The sequence below is a fragment of the Argentina silus genome (genome assembly GCF_951799395.1).
Source record: "Argentina silus genome assembly, chromosome: 22".
NCBI classification, from domain to species: Eukaryota; Metazoa; Chordata; class Actinopteri; order Argentiniformes; family Argentinidae; genus Argentina; species Argentina silus.
This window is the reverse complement of record NC_139676.1, coordinates 11,194,392-11,215,499: the sequence shown is the minus strand read 5'-3', so window position 1 is coordinate 11,215,499 and position 21,108 is coordinate 11,194,392. Positions and strand designations below refer to the sequence as shown.

Below are 21,108 nucleotides of genomic sequence, written 5' to 3'. Positions count from 1 at the left end.
GCACGCTACACACGTCTGATAATCTTTTAGTAAAGTACTTGACTTCGCTACCTTTTTTGAGAAGTTATAGCGGTAAAGGAGATGCTTCCAGCAGCTTGTGTTTTTCACTTTCCTTGGGAGATCGTGTCTGGTGCAGTCCAGGAAGGAGACTCAGTCAGGACATTTGGCAGGTCAGTGAAGTAGTCTCAGTGGAGGAAGAAGTTGGAGGACGGGCTCACTGTAACGCATGGAACGGGACAAGGAATGGTATCAAACACGCAACACCATTCCTTTTTCCATTCCATCCATTGAAATGAGCCCATCCTCCGATTTCTACCACCAGCCTGCCCTGTAGTCCATCTACTGACACCTATTATACTACACACACAACTCTAATACACACTAATATACACTTAATTCCTCTGGTAGATATCCTGCCATCAGTGCTTTTGTTGATTTCTGTTCTGTTCTAGATTGAAATGTTACCAGCCGGAGGAATCCAAAGCTACACTGTCTGCCCAGCATGCATCAGCACAGCACCAAGTTGTTGTCAAGACTACATTCGTGGAGCCATTTGAGCCCATAATTGACGCCCAGTACATAGTTCTGGGTGAGATGGAGAATGCAGAGGGTAAGGGGGGGGGGGGGGTCTAAAGCCTGCTTATAGACCCATCCTGTGTGTCTCCAGGACCACAATTGAACACTACAGCCCATGAAGAATATACCTGTAGCTAACGCTCTGTCTATCTCTTAACAGCAGGGGATGGTGTTATGGTGTGTGCCCGTGTGCTGAACTGTGTGGATGGGATGAACTTAGCTCTGCTACAGAAAGCCATCGATGAACAGAGGAACTTCTTTAAAGAGCGAGAGAGCAAGGATAGGCCTAATGCACACCCACCTGCACCTCCCTGACCTGGGCCTCAACCTCCCACAGTAATTCATCAACTGGATGCTCGAACACTGATGCTTACGTTTTGGAAAGTGGTTATGAACTGGATCCTAATCCTTTAGCTGACATTCATGATATCACTTATGTATCACAAATGTGTGTTCTGTTGTGATGATACTGTTTTGACTGACCATCACAACTGCTCATAGACTCCAATTGTGTCAAAGGGCGGTGGCCTGAAGAATTGATGAGGCCAAGATAATGCATGGATTATAGGCGTGACCAGACAGGTTTTCCTTCTGTCTCCTGTTATGAAGACAGATGTCCTTAACAACGTTTGAATGGCAAGGCCTAGGCTTTTAAAGACTTCTGGATAAAAAAACGGATTGTTAAAGTCTACTGTAGAGTAATGCCATTATTTGTCATACGATATGAGTTCCGGAACACACCCTCTTCCTCTTGACACACTTATGGTGGATTTAATGAATGTCAGGCTCATGAATTAGGTCATGGGAATGCTTGTTTTCTGAGATCAGTGAATAAGTAGCCAAGTGGATATTTTCAAGTGTGCAGTGGAAGAGTTAGCTCGCAGAAACTAGTTTGAATATGATAATTGGTGTATGAAAATATATCTGAATAAAAATATATCTGAATGAACTTTCACAGAACCTTCTTACTACATTGGGATTGAATAAGTGCGCACACACACACATTGACAATATAATCTTTAATTAATAATGATTTAATTAATACAGTATTAAATGAGATTGCGTTTAAAGTGAACAGTTTCAGGGAAAGCCCTTGAGTAGTAATAAGATGTTGACAAGCAAAGCTTGGTAAATAACATTGCACCATGGCCCAATATCCCTAATAAAACAAACAATATCAAGAATAAACAAATCACACGATCCTCTTTGTATCTTTCCTTTTAAATTAGATGAAAAATATCTCTTCCCACTTCAAAACAAGTTCGGTAAACAACAGCATCTCAGCAGCAATGACCGTGGCCGTTAAAGTGAGCTAAGCAGTATCTCCATACTTTTCCTGAGACAAAATATACATTACACTGAGTACAGTATCATATTAATCTTTACGTTTATACATTACAATTTGACATCACATGAATCACCCTATAGAGACAAGAACACCATCCAAGCGCACTGTAAACAAATCTAGTAATTGCTATAGGAGGAATATTTATGAGGATTATACTGAGGGGTGTAGCTGGGTTCTTTTGAGGAAGCAGGCAACATCGGTAGGCCTGACAGACGGTCTGTCTTGCAGCGGTCCATCGCTTGCTTGTAGTTGATCTTCTCCTTCGTGAGTGGGTCGACTATCTCCCTGGCGTAGTTGGTGTCGGCCTGAAGCTCCCTCATCATGGAGCTGTCAATCATCTTGGCTTGGATGGCGTCCGGAATGCTAACGCGGCCGGTGGTGTCAGGGTTCACCAGCCCCCCAGTGAGGTGCTGGGCCTCCATGTAACGCATGGCGGTTTCTCGAGGCATCCAGCCCTTCTGGACGGCCTCCCCCGCTGACAGACGTTCTCTGGTCATGGGGTCCTCTACACCAGTGTATGCCTTCTGGGCATTGAGGAGCCTTTGGAGCTGGCTGGACTCTATGAGGCCCCGCTCTGCTGCCTTGTGGACCGAGTATCTTTCTTTGTTGGCGATTTCAATGATTCCACCTGTGGCTGCCTGTGCTTCGAGTAGCCGTTGTGCCGTGGCGCTGTCTATCAGCTTGTGCACTGTGGCAGTGCGTATCGAGAAACAGGTATCTGTGCTTGTGTCCATTATGCCAGCGATGGGAAAGATTTCCTTGGCGACAGGGGTGGATTTGGGAGGGGACTTTTTTAGTGAGGATCCTGGCTTTGCTGTGATGGAGTTGAATTTGGGAGATTTTTCTTGCTCTCCGGCGACCAGCAAGGCAAACTCTGATATGGGCATTCTGCCATCCTTGTATTTTTGCAGGTCGTATTGAGTCAGCTTGCCGTCCCTTAGGGCGTTTTTGATGGAGTATTGTCTACCACTCTTGCGATCCTGTAACAGAGAGGTCTCCCCATCAGGGCCTGAGGTAGTTATCTCCTCCCAATCGCACTCCAGCTCTTGTAGACTTAGGTACTGGCTACGATCGACGAGGCCTTGCAGGTAGGCTTCATATGGGGACATGTCCTTCCCAGTTTCAGGGTCCAAGATGGTGATTTTAGTGGAGACGTTGGTCTCTCTCGTCCTAGTCTCAGCATTGTCTTCCTTCTCAAAATTGACCTTGAAGTCCCTAATGGCGTTGTCTCTCTTGTGGATTGTGTCCTTCTCATTCAGAATCTCATTCTCCACCTGCTGAATGTCAGACTCCATCTTGACAGTCTTTTTCTTGCTCATCTGGGTCCTGTCGCTCATCAATTTGGTCTGCTGCTTGAATGATATGCTGACGTCTTGCTTGTTGGACTCCAGTGTCTTCAGCTCCCGGTTCAGGGTATCCCTCTCCCTCTGCAATGAGTCCCTGTTCAAGATAAGGCTGGTCTCCTCCCGTGAGGTGCCAGAATGGGTGCTCTGCAGTCGGTTGAGTTTGTCTGAGATACGTCGGATTTGGTCCTCCAGGTCCTGCCTGGTGTGCTTCTCCTGGGACACCTGCTCCCTCATGTGGTCCCTTTCTGCCTCCACAGCCTGGTCTTTCTCCACCCTGATCACCTCTTTGTACACTGTCCTCTCTCTGGCCTTCTCTTTCTTTAGAAATTCAAGCTTGACGTTGGTGTTCCTGATGTCTCTCTGAAAACGTAAGATGTCATTGGTCTCCTTATCTATGTCTGAACGGAGGCCGATGGTCATCCTCTCCAGTTTGGGGTCTCTCTCCACCTTCAGGATCTCCTCTACAACGATGTTCTCCTCAACAGGCGGAGGGGCGTTCTCCAGCTGTTTAATACGCAGTTTGATTTCCCTAAGCTCAGACTCTACTTTCATCTTCTTCTGGTGTTCGTCACTCTGCTTCAGGATCCTCTCTTTGTCCTCCACCAATGATTTCAGCTGCTGCATCTCAAGCTCTAGCTGTCTTCGGGACTTCACCTCCTTGTCTAGGCTTCTGCCAAGGTTCTCGTGCTCCACCTGCTGCCTGGGGTCCTTCTGTAGACGAACCACCTCCTGCATCACCACTTTCTCCTCAGGCTTCTGTCTCTCCAGCAGGATGTATTTGTTCTGTAGGTCGAACACCATCTCCTCAGTGGTGCGGCGCCGATTAGCCTCCTCCCGCACCTCCCTTCTCAGGCGGTCGGCTTCCTTCTCCAAGAGGGGGTCGTCCTCGTACTTGATGACCTCTTTGGTCACGAGCTTCGTCTCCACCTTGGACTTCTCTGTCTTCCATTCATCCCTCTCCTTTCTGTGGAGGATGAGCTGGTCCTGGACTGTGTTGTAGGAGCTGTGGAGATGGTTAACCTGGTCATTTAGCTTCTTGATCTCTCTGACGTTCTCTGGACTCCTTTCCTCCTTTACCACCTCTTGAATCACCTCTTTCATCTCCACTTTGGGCTTCTGTGCACGGAGAGCTTCCAGATCAGCCATGATGAGAGAGGTCTCCTTATCCAGGTCAGAACGCTGCCTGCTGGAGTCCTGCAGGTCTTTCTTCAGACGCTTGATTTCCACCTCAGTGGACGGGTCTATTCTGTAGATCTCATTGACAATTTCCTTAATTTCCACCTTTGGTTTCCATAGCTGCACGTCACTGTAGCGGCTTTGGAGCTGTGACAGCTCTTTGGACAGAGTATTGTTCTCAATTTTCTCTACCTCCATGTCTGCTGCAATCTTCTGGGACTGCTTGATGAGTTCGGGATCCTGTTCCACCGTCTTGATCTCCTTGGTAACGATCTTGGGCTGGATGGTCGGAATGATCCTCTCCAGTGCATTCAGCATGCTTCTTGTTTGGAAGATCTCGTCATTCAAAGTCTTGCTCTTATTGCCCTCACCTGCGATTTCCGTCTCGAACATCCTGACGGCTTTGAGCATCTCCGGATCCTTCTCCACCTTCACCACTTCCTTCTTCACCACCTTCTCCTTGATGTTGGGTTTCTTCTGCTCCAGGATGGTGACCTCCGTCTTCATCGTAACGGCCTCGCCCTCTTTCACCCGAACTTCATCCATGATCTTTCTGATCTCGTCTTTTATCTTGGCCGCTTCAACGTCCAGCTGGGGGTCTTTCTCGAACTCTGTCACCTCTCTCGTCACCAGTTTGGGCTTGATGTTCTTGAGGTCGTCCTCCATGGCTGTGATCTTCTTGTTGACCACCTCGATGTTGCCCTGAGTACGGCTGCGATTCAGGGCCTCCTCATGGATCTTGCTCTGGAGGTCCTCCAGATCACTCTCAAGTTTAGGGTCACGGAAGTACTGGAGCACCTCCTTCTCCTCGAGGCGCTCCACTCCTCTGCGGCTCTTGAGAGACAGAAACCTGTTCTTGAAGGTTGTCAGGTCATTTTCGGCGTGGGCGCTTCTTTCCATCTCTTCACTCAGCACTTTCTTCAAGCCGTCTATCTCGTCCACGCTCCTCTGCTGGCTCTGCAATTGCACCTGCTCCTGTGCCACCAGATGGACCTTCTCTTCATTCTGAAAAATAAAAAGGAAACAGATGAGCATATTGTAATGAATCAGTATATTCATGGTTTCTCAATTTTTATGACAGTGCAGTATGAACAGAATGCATCATCAAATGTATCGTCAATGAAATCAATGTATCGATGAATGAAATCAATTAATTGAATTGATGTCACAATGGTATGTCTTACCTGACCAATGAGGTTCTTAGCAAAGCCCATCTGATTGAGTTGCTGGTCGCTCTCCGCTAGTGTTTCGGCATAGCGGTTCACCAGAGCCTTTTCCTGTTAAACAGGAAGAGGAGGAGTCACAATTCAGCTCACAGAGAGCTCAATAGAATATAATGAAACACGTACCCTACAGTGGCTTATGCAAATAAGAAGAAACCATGGTGATGCTCCATCTAAACCTAAATCTAATTGGCTGTCTGTGTTTTTATCTGACCTGTTGCTGCACAGCATCGACGAGGGTTGGTTCGGCAGCTGTGGCTCCGTCCTTGTCGAGGGTGCTGTTGTATTTGTCAGCGTTGGCCTCGTACTCCTGCACAAAACAAACACAGGATGACATTCAAAATTGAGCTTTAGAATGTTCAGTTCATTGATTCCGAAACATCAGCAGGACTCAACATCTACAGTAATTTACTGTAATAATTTATATATAACATTGTTATTGTTTGAAAAAAAATCTGTCGGGATCCATACACAATTTCTGAATCTTGAGTCTTACATTGAGAACATTTTGCAGGTCCTGGGACAGATCAACCACCCGGTCCATGTCATCTCCCTTCCTCTTGAGATCATCCACAACTCTCTGTAATAAAGGTATAGTATAGGGATTGATACAGCATATGAAAGGCCACGGAATGAAAGTTCCTGGCAAAATGTCTAGCTTATTCCACTTGTGTAATAACAGTGTTATTATACAAGTGGATTAAGGACTTTTGTGTAATCACACAAACCGCTCAACTGCATTAACTGTGCCACGCAACTACCTAATCACTATGTTAATACAGTTTTGTCACGTGTGTTACAGTGTTATTACACAGGTATAAGGGCAGCTTCAGTTAAAGCATTACAAAACATAAACAAACAGACCTCCTGGATGCCCTGCTTGGCGTTGACTTGTGACAGGTCATCACTGGGGCTGATCTTGTTTTGGGGCAGATTGTCCAGGAAGGAATTCAGAGATTTGCTTGTGCTCTGGAGTTCTTGGTTCTTTATTGCCGCCTCTTGCAAGAGGCTCTCTCTGAGAAAATAAAACGATTAGGAAAAGACAATCATGAGGTCAAATCGTGTGTGTGTGTGTGTGTGTGTGTGTGTGTGTGTGTGTGTGTGTGTGTGTGTGTGTGTGTAGTCAGAGTTATTCCAAGTGAGGTATTCGTGGCCCTGGCCTCACCTCTCCTTGAGCTGGTTGTTGACGTTAGCGTAGCGGTTCTGTAGGAGCTTGACCTCGGTTGCCTGGCGACGGATGTCAGGGCAGTACTCCTGGTAGCCCTGCTGGAGAGAGCTACACAGTGCCTCTGTGGCCTCCAGGTTCTGAGCCAGCTTCTTCATCTCATCCTGGGAGCCCCCTAGGTCCTTCGATGTTCGCAGGCTCTGTAAAGAACGAATAAGGACGGGTTATGAACCCCGGGTTTTCCTTTGAAATACCGGATGTGATGATTGAAATGTGTTGTTTGCGCTGGGATTCTTAATGGTCTATTTGGTTCTATGACACTCTCAAAGGGGCCTGGTAAGGCACTGCAGTACCTGATGTCATACTGAATACAATAGAACACAATATAATAGAGAATACAATAGAATAGCTTTATTTTTCCCGAGGGGGAACACCAGGTATGATGGGATAGGATGTCTATGGTCCCATAGAACCCACCTGAATTTCCTGTTGGCGGTTCTGAATGGCGTTAGGGGTATCAGGGATGCCTCCATCCTCACTCAGCTTGTCCTCAACCCCAGAGATGATACCGTCCACCTTCTTGATCTGGCTCTCCAGATTCAGAGACGCATTTGCCCTGGAGAAACGGAAAGCAAAAAATGAAATGACAAAAACAGGATATTTTGGTCTTATTCGATGCTATTTGAGTGATATTCCCATAACAGCCTTAGTGGTGATACATAGGGCCTGTAGTTTACCCTGACCAAGACAAACTCCTGGCCCTAGTGAAAATGTAGAGTATATACAATATGGGCGTATGTGGGGCCCAAAGTTTTTTCCTGATCACGTCATGAGCAGAATAATTTTTTGGGATAATCTAAGCAATGTGGGCGTACTTCTTGGTGTAGAGGTCGGCGAGAGCGGCGATGTCATCGTGCTTGTTTTTGGCGGCGGTGAGTTTGAGGGGCAGGCTGGAGGAGGTGGGGCCGCTGGAGGTGGAGAGGAGAGGCTCCATTGCAGACTGGGCTGCTGCCTTCTGCCGCTCGAGGGCTGCAAGGGCATCTGCTGCTTTCTACATGGTAGACATGACATCATCATCATTATCATCATCATCTTATAAGAATCCTGTAGCCTGACTAGCATGTGAATCTATTGTGAAGTCACTATTAGCTACAACAGGCTTAAAACACGTGCTTTTTATCCCTGTCTATTGCATAGTGGGTGTCTCAGTGGGTTCCTTCCTTCCTTCCTTCCCTCCCTCCCTCTGTCGATCTCTCTCTCCCTCCCTCTCACCTGCTGTTCCTTCAGCCTGTTGGCCAGGTCTGCGGCTGGGTCATTGCGGTCCAGGGGAGCCCTCAGGCGGCTCAGGATGTCCTCCTCTGCCTGGGCCAGGTCTCCATTCAGCTTCTCCAGCTGGCCGGCGATGGCTACAGCTTTAGGGTTCTCAGGGGCACTGGACACCAGGGCTACATGGGGGAAAACAGTGTTATTACAGTCAATAAAATTATTGTTTAATATTGCGTACACATGCATACTTGCAATACACTTTGACAGTTTACTTTACATGATGATACAGTATATATATATGCCATTTTAGCTGACGCTTTTATCCAAAGCGACTTACACTGCAGTGAGTGCATACATTTCAGTATATATGGTCCCAGCGGGAATCAAACCCACAACCTAAGCGTTGTTAGCGCCATGCTCTACCAACTGAGCCACAGAGGACCACAGTACAATCTGATACAGCACGGAACGAGGCAGAATCAACATTAGGATGTGTTTTTTTCGTAGCTGATAACAGATACAGGTGAAATAGCTTGAGCTTTCTGTCATGCTGTTCGATGTACTCTGAGGACCAGTGATTTAGGTTAATGGAATAGAGATCGTTTAATTCTCACCTGCTTGCTGAGGCCTGGGGACCTCTGTGTTCTTTAGTGAAGCCTGCAGAGCTGCTCTCCTCTTCTTGATGTCAGAAAGCTCACTGCCGAGCCTACACACACACACACACGCACACACACACACACACACACACACACACACACACACACACACACACAGACACAGAGACACACACACACACACACACACACACACACACCATTAGCCCTGTAGCACTGTTAAAAGATCAAACTCACACAACTGACACGTTGTTGACATAGTTCAGCTCATATTCTTGCAATTGACTTGTTTTTGCTTACAGGTCGACTTTGTCGATGGCCTCTGGGTCAGGAGGAGCGATCAGGAAACACACTCCTGGAAAGGTTTTGGTTGCCCCATTGCTGGACACAACATCCCAGTTCTGAAGGTCTGAGTTCGATTTCAGGGTGAACCTATCTCCTCGGTTGAGTGTGTCCTAAAAAGTAAGAAAAGCGTGAAACCACAACATCCGCTTTCCTTTCACCTGCAAGTCACAATAACATTTCAGTTTAAAAAATATATATATTTTAGGGCATTTCTGCTTTATTGGGACAGAAATAGTAGAGATTGACAGGAAGGATGGGTGAGAGAGAGGAGGGATGACATGCAGGATATGTCGATGGCCGGAATCGAACCGGGGACCTTGCGACAATATGGTATGCGCTACGCCACTGAGCGCCCCAACATTTCAGGTTTCGTCACGTTTCCACAGGTTCGACTGTGATTTGCAATTGTAGAAGTCAAATGATTCGGCAGCCTAATGCAGCCCGTGGCGGGACCAGGGTTCATATGGAAAGGTGAGAGGTCAATGGCGGTTACCTTGCTTGTGTCCCAGTCGCAGAGGGAGTCCACGGTGACGGACTTGGTGGGCGCGACCCGACGCAGCCTCAGAGGAGCGATGGAGGTGCTGCGCTTCCGCATGTCGGCTAGCAGCAGCTCGTTGCGCTGCACTGGCCTCTCCTCCGCCTGGGGGAAGAGGCAGAGGATGAGAGAGGGGGGGAGAGGAAGAGAGAGAGAGAGGGAGTGAGGAAGAGAGGGGAGAGAGAGGGAGTGAGGAGAGAGAGGCAGAGGATGAGAGAGAGAGAGGGGAAGAGAGAGAGGAGAGAGAGAGAGAGAGAGTGAGGAGAGAGAGGAAGAGAGAGAGGAGAGAGAGAGAGAGGGAGTGAGGAGAGAGGAAGAGAGAGAGGAGAGAGAGAGAGAGGGAGTGAGGAGAGAGAGGAAGAGAGAGAGGAGAGAGAGAGAGAGGGAGTGAGGAGAGAGAGGAAGAGAGAGAGGAGAGAGAGAGAGAGGGAGTGAGGAGAGAGAGGAAGAGAGAGAGGAGAGAGAGAGAGAGGGAGTGAGGAGAGAGAGGAAGAGAGAGGGGAGAGAGAGAGGGAGTGAGGAGAGAGAGGAAGAGAGAGAGGAGAGAGAGAGAGGGGGAGTGAGGAGAGAGAGGAAGAGAGAGGGGAGGGAGAGAGAGGGGGGGAGAGAGAGGGAGTGAGGAGAGAGAGGAAGAGAGAGGGGAGAGAGAGAGGGAGTGAGGAGAGAGAGGAAGAGAGAGAGGAGAGAGAGAGAGAGGGAGTGAGGAGAGAGAGGAAGAGAGAGGGGAGGGAGAGAGAGGGGGGGAGAGAGAGGGAGTGAGGAGAGAGAGGAAGAGAGAGGGGAGAGAGAGAGGGAGTGAGGAGAGAGAGGAAGAGAGAGGGGAGGGAGAGAGAGGGAGTGAGGAGAGAGAGGAAGAGAGAGGGGAGAGAGAGAGAGGGAGTGAGGAAGAGAGAGGGGAGAGAGAGAGAGAGAGGGAGTGAGGAAGAGAGAGGGGAGAGAGAGAGAGAGAGAGAAAGAGGGAGTGGGGAGAGAGAGGAAGAGAGAGGGGAGAGAGAGAGAGAGAAAGAGAGAGAGAGAATGATAAAGAAAGGGAAGGAGGGGGATAGAAAAAAGAGGTATAAAGGGGAGAGGGAAAGAGACAGTGAAATTGGGTATGTGAGTACCACTGAAACCGTCATCCTGAATCTTCCTTCACATGACTACGGTACACCACCACACCAGATAGTTACAAGTTAAGTAAGCTACAGCATGGCTTCAAGCTTCAGATAAAATAAGACTACAATTTCTTCCGTAAAGTAGATCGTATCTGTATTCAAGTCCTGCTGTTACCTCGAGTTGCATCAGGGTCTCTGTGTTGCTCTTCTTGCTGACGACCTTGGCCTCCAGGCTGGAGTTCAGTCTGGTCAGAGACTCAGACAGGGTCTCTGCATCTAGTTGGTACTAGGCAGGGACACAGACAGACCAAACGTAAGGATATGGTGTTTGCATACATACATAAGACCTTTCCTTGTTGCCGATTCTAGGCCGCTGTGAATGGCTGGTGGAGCGTACTGTACTGTCTGGCTCAAAGCCAGATACTGTCAGTATGTGGGTTTGATTCCTGCTGGGACCATGTATACTGAAATGTATGCACTCACTGCAATGTAAGTCGCTTTGGATAAAAGCGTCAGCTAAATGGCATATGTTATTATATTATAGTATGTAGGGTTCCTTTTGGTATTGTGTCAATAAGAGGTAGCTGAATACCTCGCAATATGAATGATGTTCACATACCTTTTTTAAATCCTCCACGTTGTCCAGATGCGTCTCTTGGCAGATGCACAGGTTAAGGAACTTCTGCCACTCGTTCCGAACCGCATCTCTCTGAGCCTGAAACAAACACATTGGGCAATTAATAATAATAATAATAATAATAATAATAATGATAATAATAATAATAGTATGTGTAATTTAGAAACCACTTTAATCCAAAGCAACCTACAGTACAGTGAGTAGAACATAAAGAGAAGGGATCTGTGAGGTGTTGATTCAAGACAATATACAAATGTAGAAAAGGTGAAAGGTGAAAGGTGAAAGGTGAAAGGTATACCAAAAGCTGTTACTGGTAACTGACACATAGATACATACCAGTATGGTGGTGCTGGCAGGATGTTTCAGTTCAATGAGTCGATCTCCGTCATCCTGTAGTTTGTTCACTTCGCTCTCGTGGGACAGGAGACTATTGTTCTTGAAGTTCTGATTGAGGTCAAATCAAAGACTGAAAATTACCAAACACTGATTTTGGCACTGATGCAAAAAAATGCCAATACAAAGCAGACTTTCTCTAACTAAATAGTGTCTGAGTCCAATATCTACAGTATATCTAGTCTTTTGAGCTCTTCTTCAAGTGGCATTTCCATAATTTTGAAGCCTGTTGATTTCATTGAGGTTAACCCTGAACCCTGACCTCTGAGTGACCTCTGTCCCCTTACCTCATACTGCCTGCGTACGTCCGGGGGGTCGACCATGCGGTCGCTCCAGTCCTGCTTCAGGATCTTGTCCTGCTCGATCCCCAGGTACGACAGCTCCTTGGTGCAGCCTTGCATGTAGTCGTACAGGCTGCTCAGGTAGTGGTGACGCCATTTTGAATTGTCCTAGCGGAGGTAATCAGAGTGTTGATATTAGGGTCCAGTCTCAGTCATCAAAAGACTGCAGAGGGTCAACAACTCCAAACACAGAAAATAGGCAACATGTATTACATAGATAAATATTCTCTCTTTTTAAAAAAAATATATATATATATATTTTAGGGCATTTCTGCTTTATTGGGATAGAGATAGTAGAGATTGACAGGAAGGATGGGTGAGAGAGAGGAGGGTTGACATGCAGGATATGTCGATGGCCGGAATCGAACCAGGGACCTTGCGATGATATGGTATGCGCCTTACTGTACTACGCCACTGAGCGCCCCCATAGATAAACATTCTCATTGGGAGTACACGCCTAATGATCAAATATTTATCTCATATCATCTCATCTGATGACTTACCAAGAGGTTGTTGTATTGTTTCTTGATGGCAGCAAACTCCTCCTGAAACACAAAAATATTTTGTTCATGATCAATAGTTCTAATAAGTTCTATCTTCTAATGCAGTGTCTTGTCTGTATCCCTTAAACGTATGTCGAAAAACAATAAACAAACATAATGAAGATAAACTTGGCAGAAACCTAGTTACAGTAAGTACAAGTGTGAAACTCGGACCAGAATGATGATACCTGAGTTTTTGAGCTGTGACATATCCACTTTTCATAACTTTTCATCAAAACAGACGCTGATTTAGACATTAAATGTCAACAGTATGTATCTTTCAGTACAAATTTTTTTTTTTACGTATTTAATTGTTAGCAATCACACGTGTATGTACAAGATGGATGGAGATGGAGATTCTGGATGGGGATGGAGATTCTGGATGGGGATGGAGATTCTGGATGGGGATGGAGATTCTGGATGGGGATGGGGATGGAGATTCTGGATGGGGATGGAGATTCTGGATGGGGATGGATGGGGATGGAGATTCTGGATGGGGATGGAGATTCTGGATGGGGATGGAGATTCTGGATGGGGATGGAGATGACAAGGTTGAAGCAGTTCCAGTAGTTACCTTGGTGCTGGTGGAGCTGGCGCTGAGCTGAGAGCTGTAGGCTTCTATCTCCTTGTGGAGGATGTTCTGGGAGGCAATCTGCTTCTCCAGGTCCGACATGGTGGGTCCATACTCCTCTGTGTTCACCTCTTTCTGGAAAACACACCATTAAACACTCCATTATACACACTATTGACGCACAAGTCGACACACTAATAGAGGAACAGGATTTGTTTACTTCTCTCTGGAAACACTTTTTTTTTTTTTTTTTTATATATGTTTTTTTAAGGGCATTTCTGCTTTACTGGGATAGAGACAGTAGAGATGGGAGAGATGACATGCAAGATAGGTCAAGGGTCAGAATCGAACCAGGAACCTTGCGATTACGTGGTAAGCGCATTAGTGTGGTACGCCACTAAGCGCCCCAGCATTTCAGGTTTTGTCACATTTCCTAACTGCTTCCCTCTTTGGAAACACTTAATTCACACTCCATTAAACACAACATTAATACACCACATGAACACATAGTTTAACACAACAATGACTGGAATGAGGAATGGCATCAAACATGTTTGTTTGATACTGTACCATTCCTCATTCCATTCCATGCATTGCAATGAGCCCGTCCTCCAACGTCTACCTCCACCAGTCTAGAGCATTGAGAAGTTACGGTGGTAGGCACTCTAATGAGGTGTGATGTATCAACAGTGACATAACTGTAAAATTAGGACAAGGATCACTGTCAATGATATTATGTAAAAACATAATGAAAATGAAAGTCGCACTCTTAAATGTTGTGACATTTATTCACCAACGTTTCTGCTCAATAGCCTGTGGTCAGACAGGGCTGTACACACCTAAGAATAACGTTTGGTAAATTGATATTGACGTGAACAGAGGTGAGTCAACACAGGTGACCTAAAATGTAGTGGATTGCATTCAACGTCAACTCGGTTTGGTCAACAGCTTCACAGAAGGACGAGGCCCGTGTTGCGGAAAGAATTCTAACAGCTATAGGAGGTTATGTTTTGTTAGGGATGCTCACAACACACAGTATATTTACAGTATGAGGGTATATTTAGGCTAACAACATATATTATGCTTTCATCCTACCTGTTTCTTGTTGAGCACAGGGGCCCAGTCTATTCTGGGCCTCAGCTCCACGTCGTTCACTGGCTCGTACACGTCCCGGAAGATAGCACAGTCTTTCAGCCAGCGGTCATGGAGGTGACTGACACTGGGACGAACAGAGGGTGGAGGGGAGGAGAGCAAAAGACATTTAGCTATCGGTGTTGTAACAGAGATAACAGTCCAGGTCATCACAGTTTAGGAGTTAAACGTCACTTTGGGTCATTAAAACATTTCCTCAACTTTTCCCTGTGTAAAATATACAGTACCAGTCAAAGGTTTGGACACACCTTCTCGTTCAATGGTTTTTCTTTATTTTTATTATTTTCTACTATTCTTCTATTATTTCTTTCTGTAGATTAATATTGAAGACATCAAAACTATGAAGGAACACATATGGAATTATGTAGTAAACAAAAAAGTGTCAAACAAACCAGAATATGTTTTACATTTTAGATTCTTCAAAGTAGCCACCTTTTGCTTTGATGGCAGCTTTGCACACTCTTGGCAAGGTGTGTCCAAACTTTTGACTGGTACTGTATGTATGTGAGGGTTATGTGAGGGACCCGAAACAATGAAGAAGCAACCTCATTTGATAACATAATTCATAAGAGACATTTTGAGGTAAGGGGTCAGAGGTCACTCAGAGGTCAGGGTTCAGGGTTAACCTCAATGAAGAGGGTCTGTATCGCTGTAACTCACTCGCTCTCTATCTCGCTGCCTTGGGGGTGCTTGTACTTCTTGGCCTTATCTACATCCAAGAAGAGGTCCTGCAGCAGGCCTTCTGCCTCTGCCAGGTTCTCTGCCACCTCCGTCTGGTGTTTCATGGGAAGGTCCTTATTCTCATTCTCTTTATCCTGAGTGACCGCAGAGAAGAGTTATCCAGGGAGAAGTTTGAGTGACCACATGGGAAGTCAGAAAACCACACACACATTTTTGGGTGAGGAGAGGATAGTGATGATTAAGCGAGAGACGAAGAGAAAGAGAAAGAGAGAGAGTGTGTGTGTGTGTGTGTGTGTGTGTGTGTGTGTGTGTGTGTGTGTGTGTGTGTGTGTGTGTGTGTGTGTGTGTGATGTGTGTGTGTGATGTGTGTGTGTGTGTGTGTGTGTGTGTGTGTGTGATGTGTGTGTGTGTGGGTGTGTGTGAGTGTGTGTGATGTGTGTGTGTGTGTGTGATGTGTGTGTGTGTGTGTGTGTGTGTGTGTGTGTGTGTGTGTGTGATGTGTGTGTGTGTGTGTGTGTGTGTGTGATGTGTGTGTGTGTGATGTGTGTGTGTGTGTGTGTGTGATGTGTGTGTGTGTGTGTGATGTGTGTGTGTGTGTGTGTGTGTGTGTGCTCTCACCACAGCCAGTAGCCCCTCGGCCCGCAGGACATCTTTCTCCACCGTGTCGGCATTCTTTTGCATCCGCGCAATCAGCAAGGCCAGGTTGTTGGCTTGGGCCCTGGTGTCAAAGAGCAAAGGTCACAGGTGAAGGTTAAAGATCTGCTGCAGACCACAGGCGGGTACAAAACATAAACGGGAAAGACTCGGAGGGTTAAGGACGTGGAAACAGAAATCAGCCATGCTCTACCAAGTGAGCCACAGAGGACCACATGTCTGAGTCATGTGACAATGGCCTCCCTATTCCTGCTCGCTCAGCAGGTGGAGCTCAGGTGTGTTGGTCAGGGCGTAGGTCAGGGCGTAGGGAGGCTGTGATACCAGTGACAGAGGCCTAATCTACGGCTCTCATCAGGCCTGGCAGGTTAGAGGAGTTCTTTTGACAGGTTCCTCATTGTGACTCACAGTCAACAGCAACAATTCTACACCCTCCTCCTCTTTTTCTCTTTTTGTGTGACTGTGTGACTGTGTGTGTGTGTGTGTGTGTGTGTGTGTGTGTGTGTGTGTGTGTGTGTGTGTGTGTGTGTGTAAGGATGTTCAAAGACACAGTGTCGGTTGCCGGAGGGCGTCAGAAGTGTGCTACAGTATACTGTGGAGATCGGAATCTGGGTGGTCTGATTGTTGCCTGAGAAGAATCGGTCGATCAGAACAGGTCTTCAACCCTTTCAGTGTGCTATACTTTCTGTCCACAGCCCTTAATCAAGTTCAAATTGAATTGGACCCTAAACTCTCCATACATGATGCACTTTGCTCAAACACGGATAGGCCAGAAGTGGCCATTTTGGAATCACAGTGAATGTTTGTCGTTATTAACAGAGAAACATGTGCAGTGATGTCATAGCCATGTACCTGGGTGCTGCACCTGCAGCCAGACAAGATGGCAGCTGCAGTGATCCGTGGAAAACGCTGCTGCTGTCATCACGTCACCCTGCCCCTATGGACAACGCCACCAGCAGCACCAAAATGATGACATAACCCCTTTAAATACCAACAACCTCACGAATACAACTTTTTCCAGACAACAGACTGGTTGAAAGTGCCATTGGGATAGAATACATTTCCATCTTTATCCCTTAAAACAAGACAACGACACTGTCTCCTGTTCCTGTATACCGTTTGAGAATGACATTACGTGGCGTGTTGTGATACCAAAATGCCATGAAGTGCAAATGCTTCAACACAAACACAAAGACATTTCAACATTCAGGTTCTAGTGGTCTTCATACCGCCTCATCATCGGATGTTTCAATCGTGTAAAAGAGGAAGGAAGGTAAGCAGCCTACATGGAACATTCCCTTTAAATGCCCCATTCTCTTTAAATGCCCCATTCTCTTTAAATGCCCCATTCCCTTTAAATGCCCCATTCTCTTTAAATGCCCCATTCCCTTTAAATGCCCCATTCCCTTTAAATGTCCCATTCGTACCACAATGATCGAGAGGGTGACCTAACCTACACCCACAGGGCAGGCCCTACAGAAACCAACTGATCAGCCCTTTCAGGCAGAGTGAGACCAGTGACACTCCTCTCATTTCACTCGTGCAAATACCCATCTATTATCTCTCTCTTATCTCTACTTCTCAAATCCATCTCTCGGGATAACGCAACATTCTGGAATCCTCTACCTCCTGCCCACTGAGTAGTCAGTCCCCATTCCATCTCTCATCTGAGTAGTCAGTCCCCATTCCATCTCTCACCTGTCATCAATCTTGTTTATTGTGTACACGTATGTACTGTATATACAGTCAAACGGGACAAAGCTAGTGCATGTGCCAGAAGTCCCGAGATGCCGAATTCACCTCCTTTCCTTGATGCTTCCTATGATGCTTCCTTGACTCCCTTTCCTTTTACTATCCAAGCTCTTGAATGGAAGGAGACAAGGAAATGAAACCATCGAAGAGGTATTTGGATGCAGCCCGGGCGTACTGTCGATTCACCATTACAAATCAAGGTGTGATCCTGGCTACAAATAAGGAAGTGTAACAGGTGATTCACGCTACACGCATTTCATTACTGTCTCCTTCCCTTTGCAGTTTTCTTTTGACTGATACAGTGCCTTTGGAAAGTATTCAGACCCCTTCGCTTTTTCCACATTTTGTTGTGTTATAGACTCAATTTAAAATGGACTAAATTAAAAGAATTTGCCATCAATCCACACACAATACCCCAGAATGACAAAGCAAATTAGACATTTCAGTAAATGTATTAAAATTGAAATACCTCATGTACATAAGTATTCAGACCCTTTGCTATGACACTCTTAAAATTAACTAAAATGCAAAAATGACATCAACAAATCACTCAATAAGTTGAATTGAGTTCATCTTAATGCAAGGATAATAGTTCATGTAATTTTGGAATTAATATCTTTGTTTTTATAGGGTCTCTGATTTGCATAGGAATTAATTACACACTGTGTGGATCAGGTTGCCATTACTAACTGAGCAAATGTAGAGGAACAAAACTGCTCAGGAATGCAACCCTGAGGCCTGGGGAAAATCTACAAAGTTGAATGGTGGAGAGGAAAAAGCACAGTCATTAAGTTTGGTGCAAATCCAGCGCATGCAATGCAGTTTCCCCACCATCTCTCGTGTGAAGAATAGTGGTAGCTGCATCAAGTTATGGGTATGTTTGTCACCGGCATGGACTGGGGAGTTTGTCAGGGTCAAGAACTATTATCCTTGCATTAAGATGGACTCAATTCAACGTATTGAGTGATTTGTTGATGACATTTTTGCATTTTAGCTCATTTTAAGAGTGTCATAGCAAAGGGTCTGAATACTTATGTACATGAGGTATTGCTGTATTTCAATTATAATACATTTACTGAAATTTGTTTTCGCTTTGTCACTCTGGGGTATCACTCTTTTAATTTAATCAATTTTAAATTGAGTCTATAACACAACAAAATGTGGAAAAAGTGAAGGGGTCTGAATACTTTCCGAAGGCACTGTACATTCATTAACGTCACAGTCTGTTCCCACCATATCATATTAGAATCAGAAGGTGCCGGTTAAGCTGGCTGGTGAGGGAATGTCAGACCTTTCATCATGTTTGATTAACGCTCTTACTGAAGCTTAAGGGGTAAATATTTTCTCCTTTGAGCAATGACCAATAATGTACCACGTTGATGTTGGTTGGTCTAACTTGATTGGTGGATGTAGGTTCAAGAAAAAAATGTGTCCCAATCTAAATTCTTGTCTGTCAGGGGAATGTAACAAATCTTGATCCCTGTTCACTAGGAATGTTTTAATGAGGTTCAATCGAGGATAGTCAAATGATGCAGAAATGCAGATAGCCAAATGATGATGTATGACTCGATGACATTATCATGACTTAGAATCAGGATTACATTATCCGAATGTTCCCTTTCTAAGAAAGCTCATGAGCTTGTTAATCCCATCTTTAATCACATACACACACACACACACACACACACACACACACACACACACACACACATCAAACTCTTGACCAACACTGGTGACACATGCACACACACGCACACACACACATACATACATACATACATACATACATACATACATACATACATACATACATACATACAACTCTTAACCAGCACTGGTGACACTGACACACACACACACACACACACACACACACACACACACACTGTTAACACTTCAGAGCCCCACTAATGCTGTGTTCTTAACCACTTAGCCTAACCCCGTGTTTACACAGTAAAGCTAACCTGGGGCCACATCACATTCCAACACACTCTATGCTACAGAATGTCACGACAGTCAAGGAGATTAATAAAACATCCCCTAACACCTAATAGCAATACTTGATGACCACAACGTGCCTGAACATACAACAAGACGCCCATCTTTAGATCTCTGTAATCCTGGAACCGTGAATGAATCAAACAAGGGAAGATTCCAGAAGACTCAGCAAGACCGAGAAAGAGGACAACAGCAAACTCAGGAAATATGACGCACATCTAAGCTTGGTTAGAAGGAGAAAGGGAGAGGAAAAAGGAGGAGAGGAGGAATGACCGAGATGGCTATTATCTCTTCTCCTTCGCTCTCTGGACACTCACTTGCTGATCTTGCCGGTTACTTTCAGCGTGTTACTGTCCTTCTTCTTAAACATCCTGAAGGCTTCAGGTGAGTGGAGATCCAACAGGTGCTCTCTCTCTGTCTCACGTCTCTCTCTTCCTCTGGGTTCCCACACACTCTCTCTTTCTCTGTCTCTCACCCACAAGACACACACACAGACACTCCCCGCTCTCGCTTTAGCATGCGTGCTGCTGTCGTCACAACTGTTAAAAAGCGGAGCTGGTTGTCCTCCCAGGTAACCACCCCTCCCAGAGAACAGGTGTGTCGGAGTCACCACCCAGACAGAGACCTTGTTCCAAAGGACCGGGCAGACCTGTTCCTCACACTCCTCCTCCTTCCTTCCCTCTTTCCTTCCCACCCTCCCCCTGTTTCTCTCTCTCTCTCTCTCTCTCTCTCTCCTTCCTTTCCTCCTTCAGTCCAGCCCTCTCAAGTTACTCCCTGTCATTCATTTACAGGCTTTCTAAAATCATGAACCTTAAATGACAGATAATTATTATGGACTTATTAGAATTATTATGGACTAGGTATGAATGCATGGAGAGGCATTCTGTACCTATAGGGATCTGTGTTGAATAGCATATGGTTGTCTGAAATAAAATACAAATTAATTGGAGCTAATTAAAAACTTTGTGATAAAGCACAATGGATACATGGAAGGGTACAGTGTGGCCTAGAATTGATCTTATCACTGGAAAATAGAAAAAGTTGTAATTTGTTGAAGTAACGAAAGTATTGATTCTCTAAAATAACAGCACCTTTTGAACATAAGTTATATGACATGTTTTCAACCATAGGCCTAGCTTATATACAAAATACAAATGACTCAGGTATGGGCAAGACTGTTAGACACCCTAATCAAGCTACATCCTGGTTATCAATTTGGTTATCAATATTTTAATTTGTAAATTAAAGGGGGTACAGAACACTAAAATTACAATTTGGTCCAAGAGATTTCTCAATTGTACTCAACTAATTCTATTATGTCATACATAATATAATTAAGTTCTATCCGAGTCAAAAGTCCCATACATTGCTTATGCATATTGTGAAGGAGCGGCCCTTCACCAAAGACATTCACCATTTTCATATATTTATTCAATTATGTACAACTGTTAAAGAGCAAGAGTTTTGTGTTTCATGTACCATTTATTAACCTTCCGGTCATTGTACATTTTCAACCATTGCAGTCATGTATTGTATTCTTACTGCTTACAGCTAGATGGGTGGTTGCCTTACACAGTTGATATTTTTTTTTTTTGCATTACAGCACCTGCCATTTTAAAAAGGTGTGTCACTAATGTTTGTCAGTTGAGTGTTTTCACCAAATTGAGCCAGAGGGTGTTAGCTGCCAGCGTTTTGTTGTTTC

The 21,108-nt window shown here is 45.3% G+C and overlaps 2 protein-coding genes across 2 annotated transcripts; one reads left to right on the top strand and one right to left on the bottom strand.

Moving 5' to 3' along the window:
• Positions 1 to 19: 19 nt before the first annotated feature.
• Positions 20 to 1,504, top strand: ten1 (TEN1 subunit of CST complex). The gene is made up of 3 exons (XM_083693562.1): positions 20 to 170; positions 453 to 610; positions 740 to 1,504. The coding sequence occupies exons 1-3, from the start codon at positions 82 to 84 to the stop codon at positions 889 to 891; spliced, it is 399 nt and encodes a 132-aa protein (XP_083549688.1). The 5' UTR covers positions 20 to 81; the 3' UTR covers positions 892 to 1,504.
• Positions 1,505 to 1,580: 76 nt separating this feature from the next.
• Positions 1,581 to 19,953, bottom strand: evpla (envoplakin a). Its single transcript, XM_083693727.1, has 22 exons — positions 19,724 to 19,953; positions 15,624 to 15,723; positions 14,985 to 15,139; positions 14,268 to 14,391; positions 13,176 to 13,307; positions 12,563 to 12,604; positions 12,006 to 12,167; positions 11,662 to 11,769; positions 11,308 to 11,403; positions 10,864 to 10,974; positions 9,553 to 9,699; positions 9,015 to 9,169; positions 8,715 to 8,806; positions 8,107 to 8,279; positions 7,710 to 7,885; positions 7,312 to 7,450; positions 6,835 to 7,034; positions 6,534 to 6,684; positions 6,166 to 6,249; positions 5,884 to 5,979; positions 5,631 to 5,723; positions 1,581 to 5,451 (listed from the first exon to the last, which is right to left on the bottom strand). The coding sequence occupies exons 1-22, from the start codon at positions 19,774 to 19,776 to the stop codon at positions 2,041 to 2,043; spliced, it is 6,000 nt and encodes a 1,999-aa protein (XP_083549853.1). The 5' UTR covers positions 19,777 to 19,953; the 3' UTR covers positions 1,581 to 2,040.
• Positions 19,954 to 21,108: the final 1,155 nt, after the last annotated feature.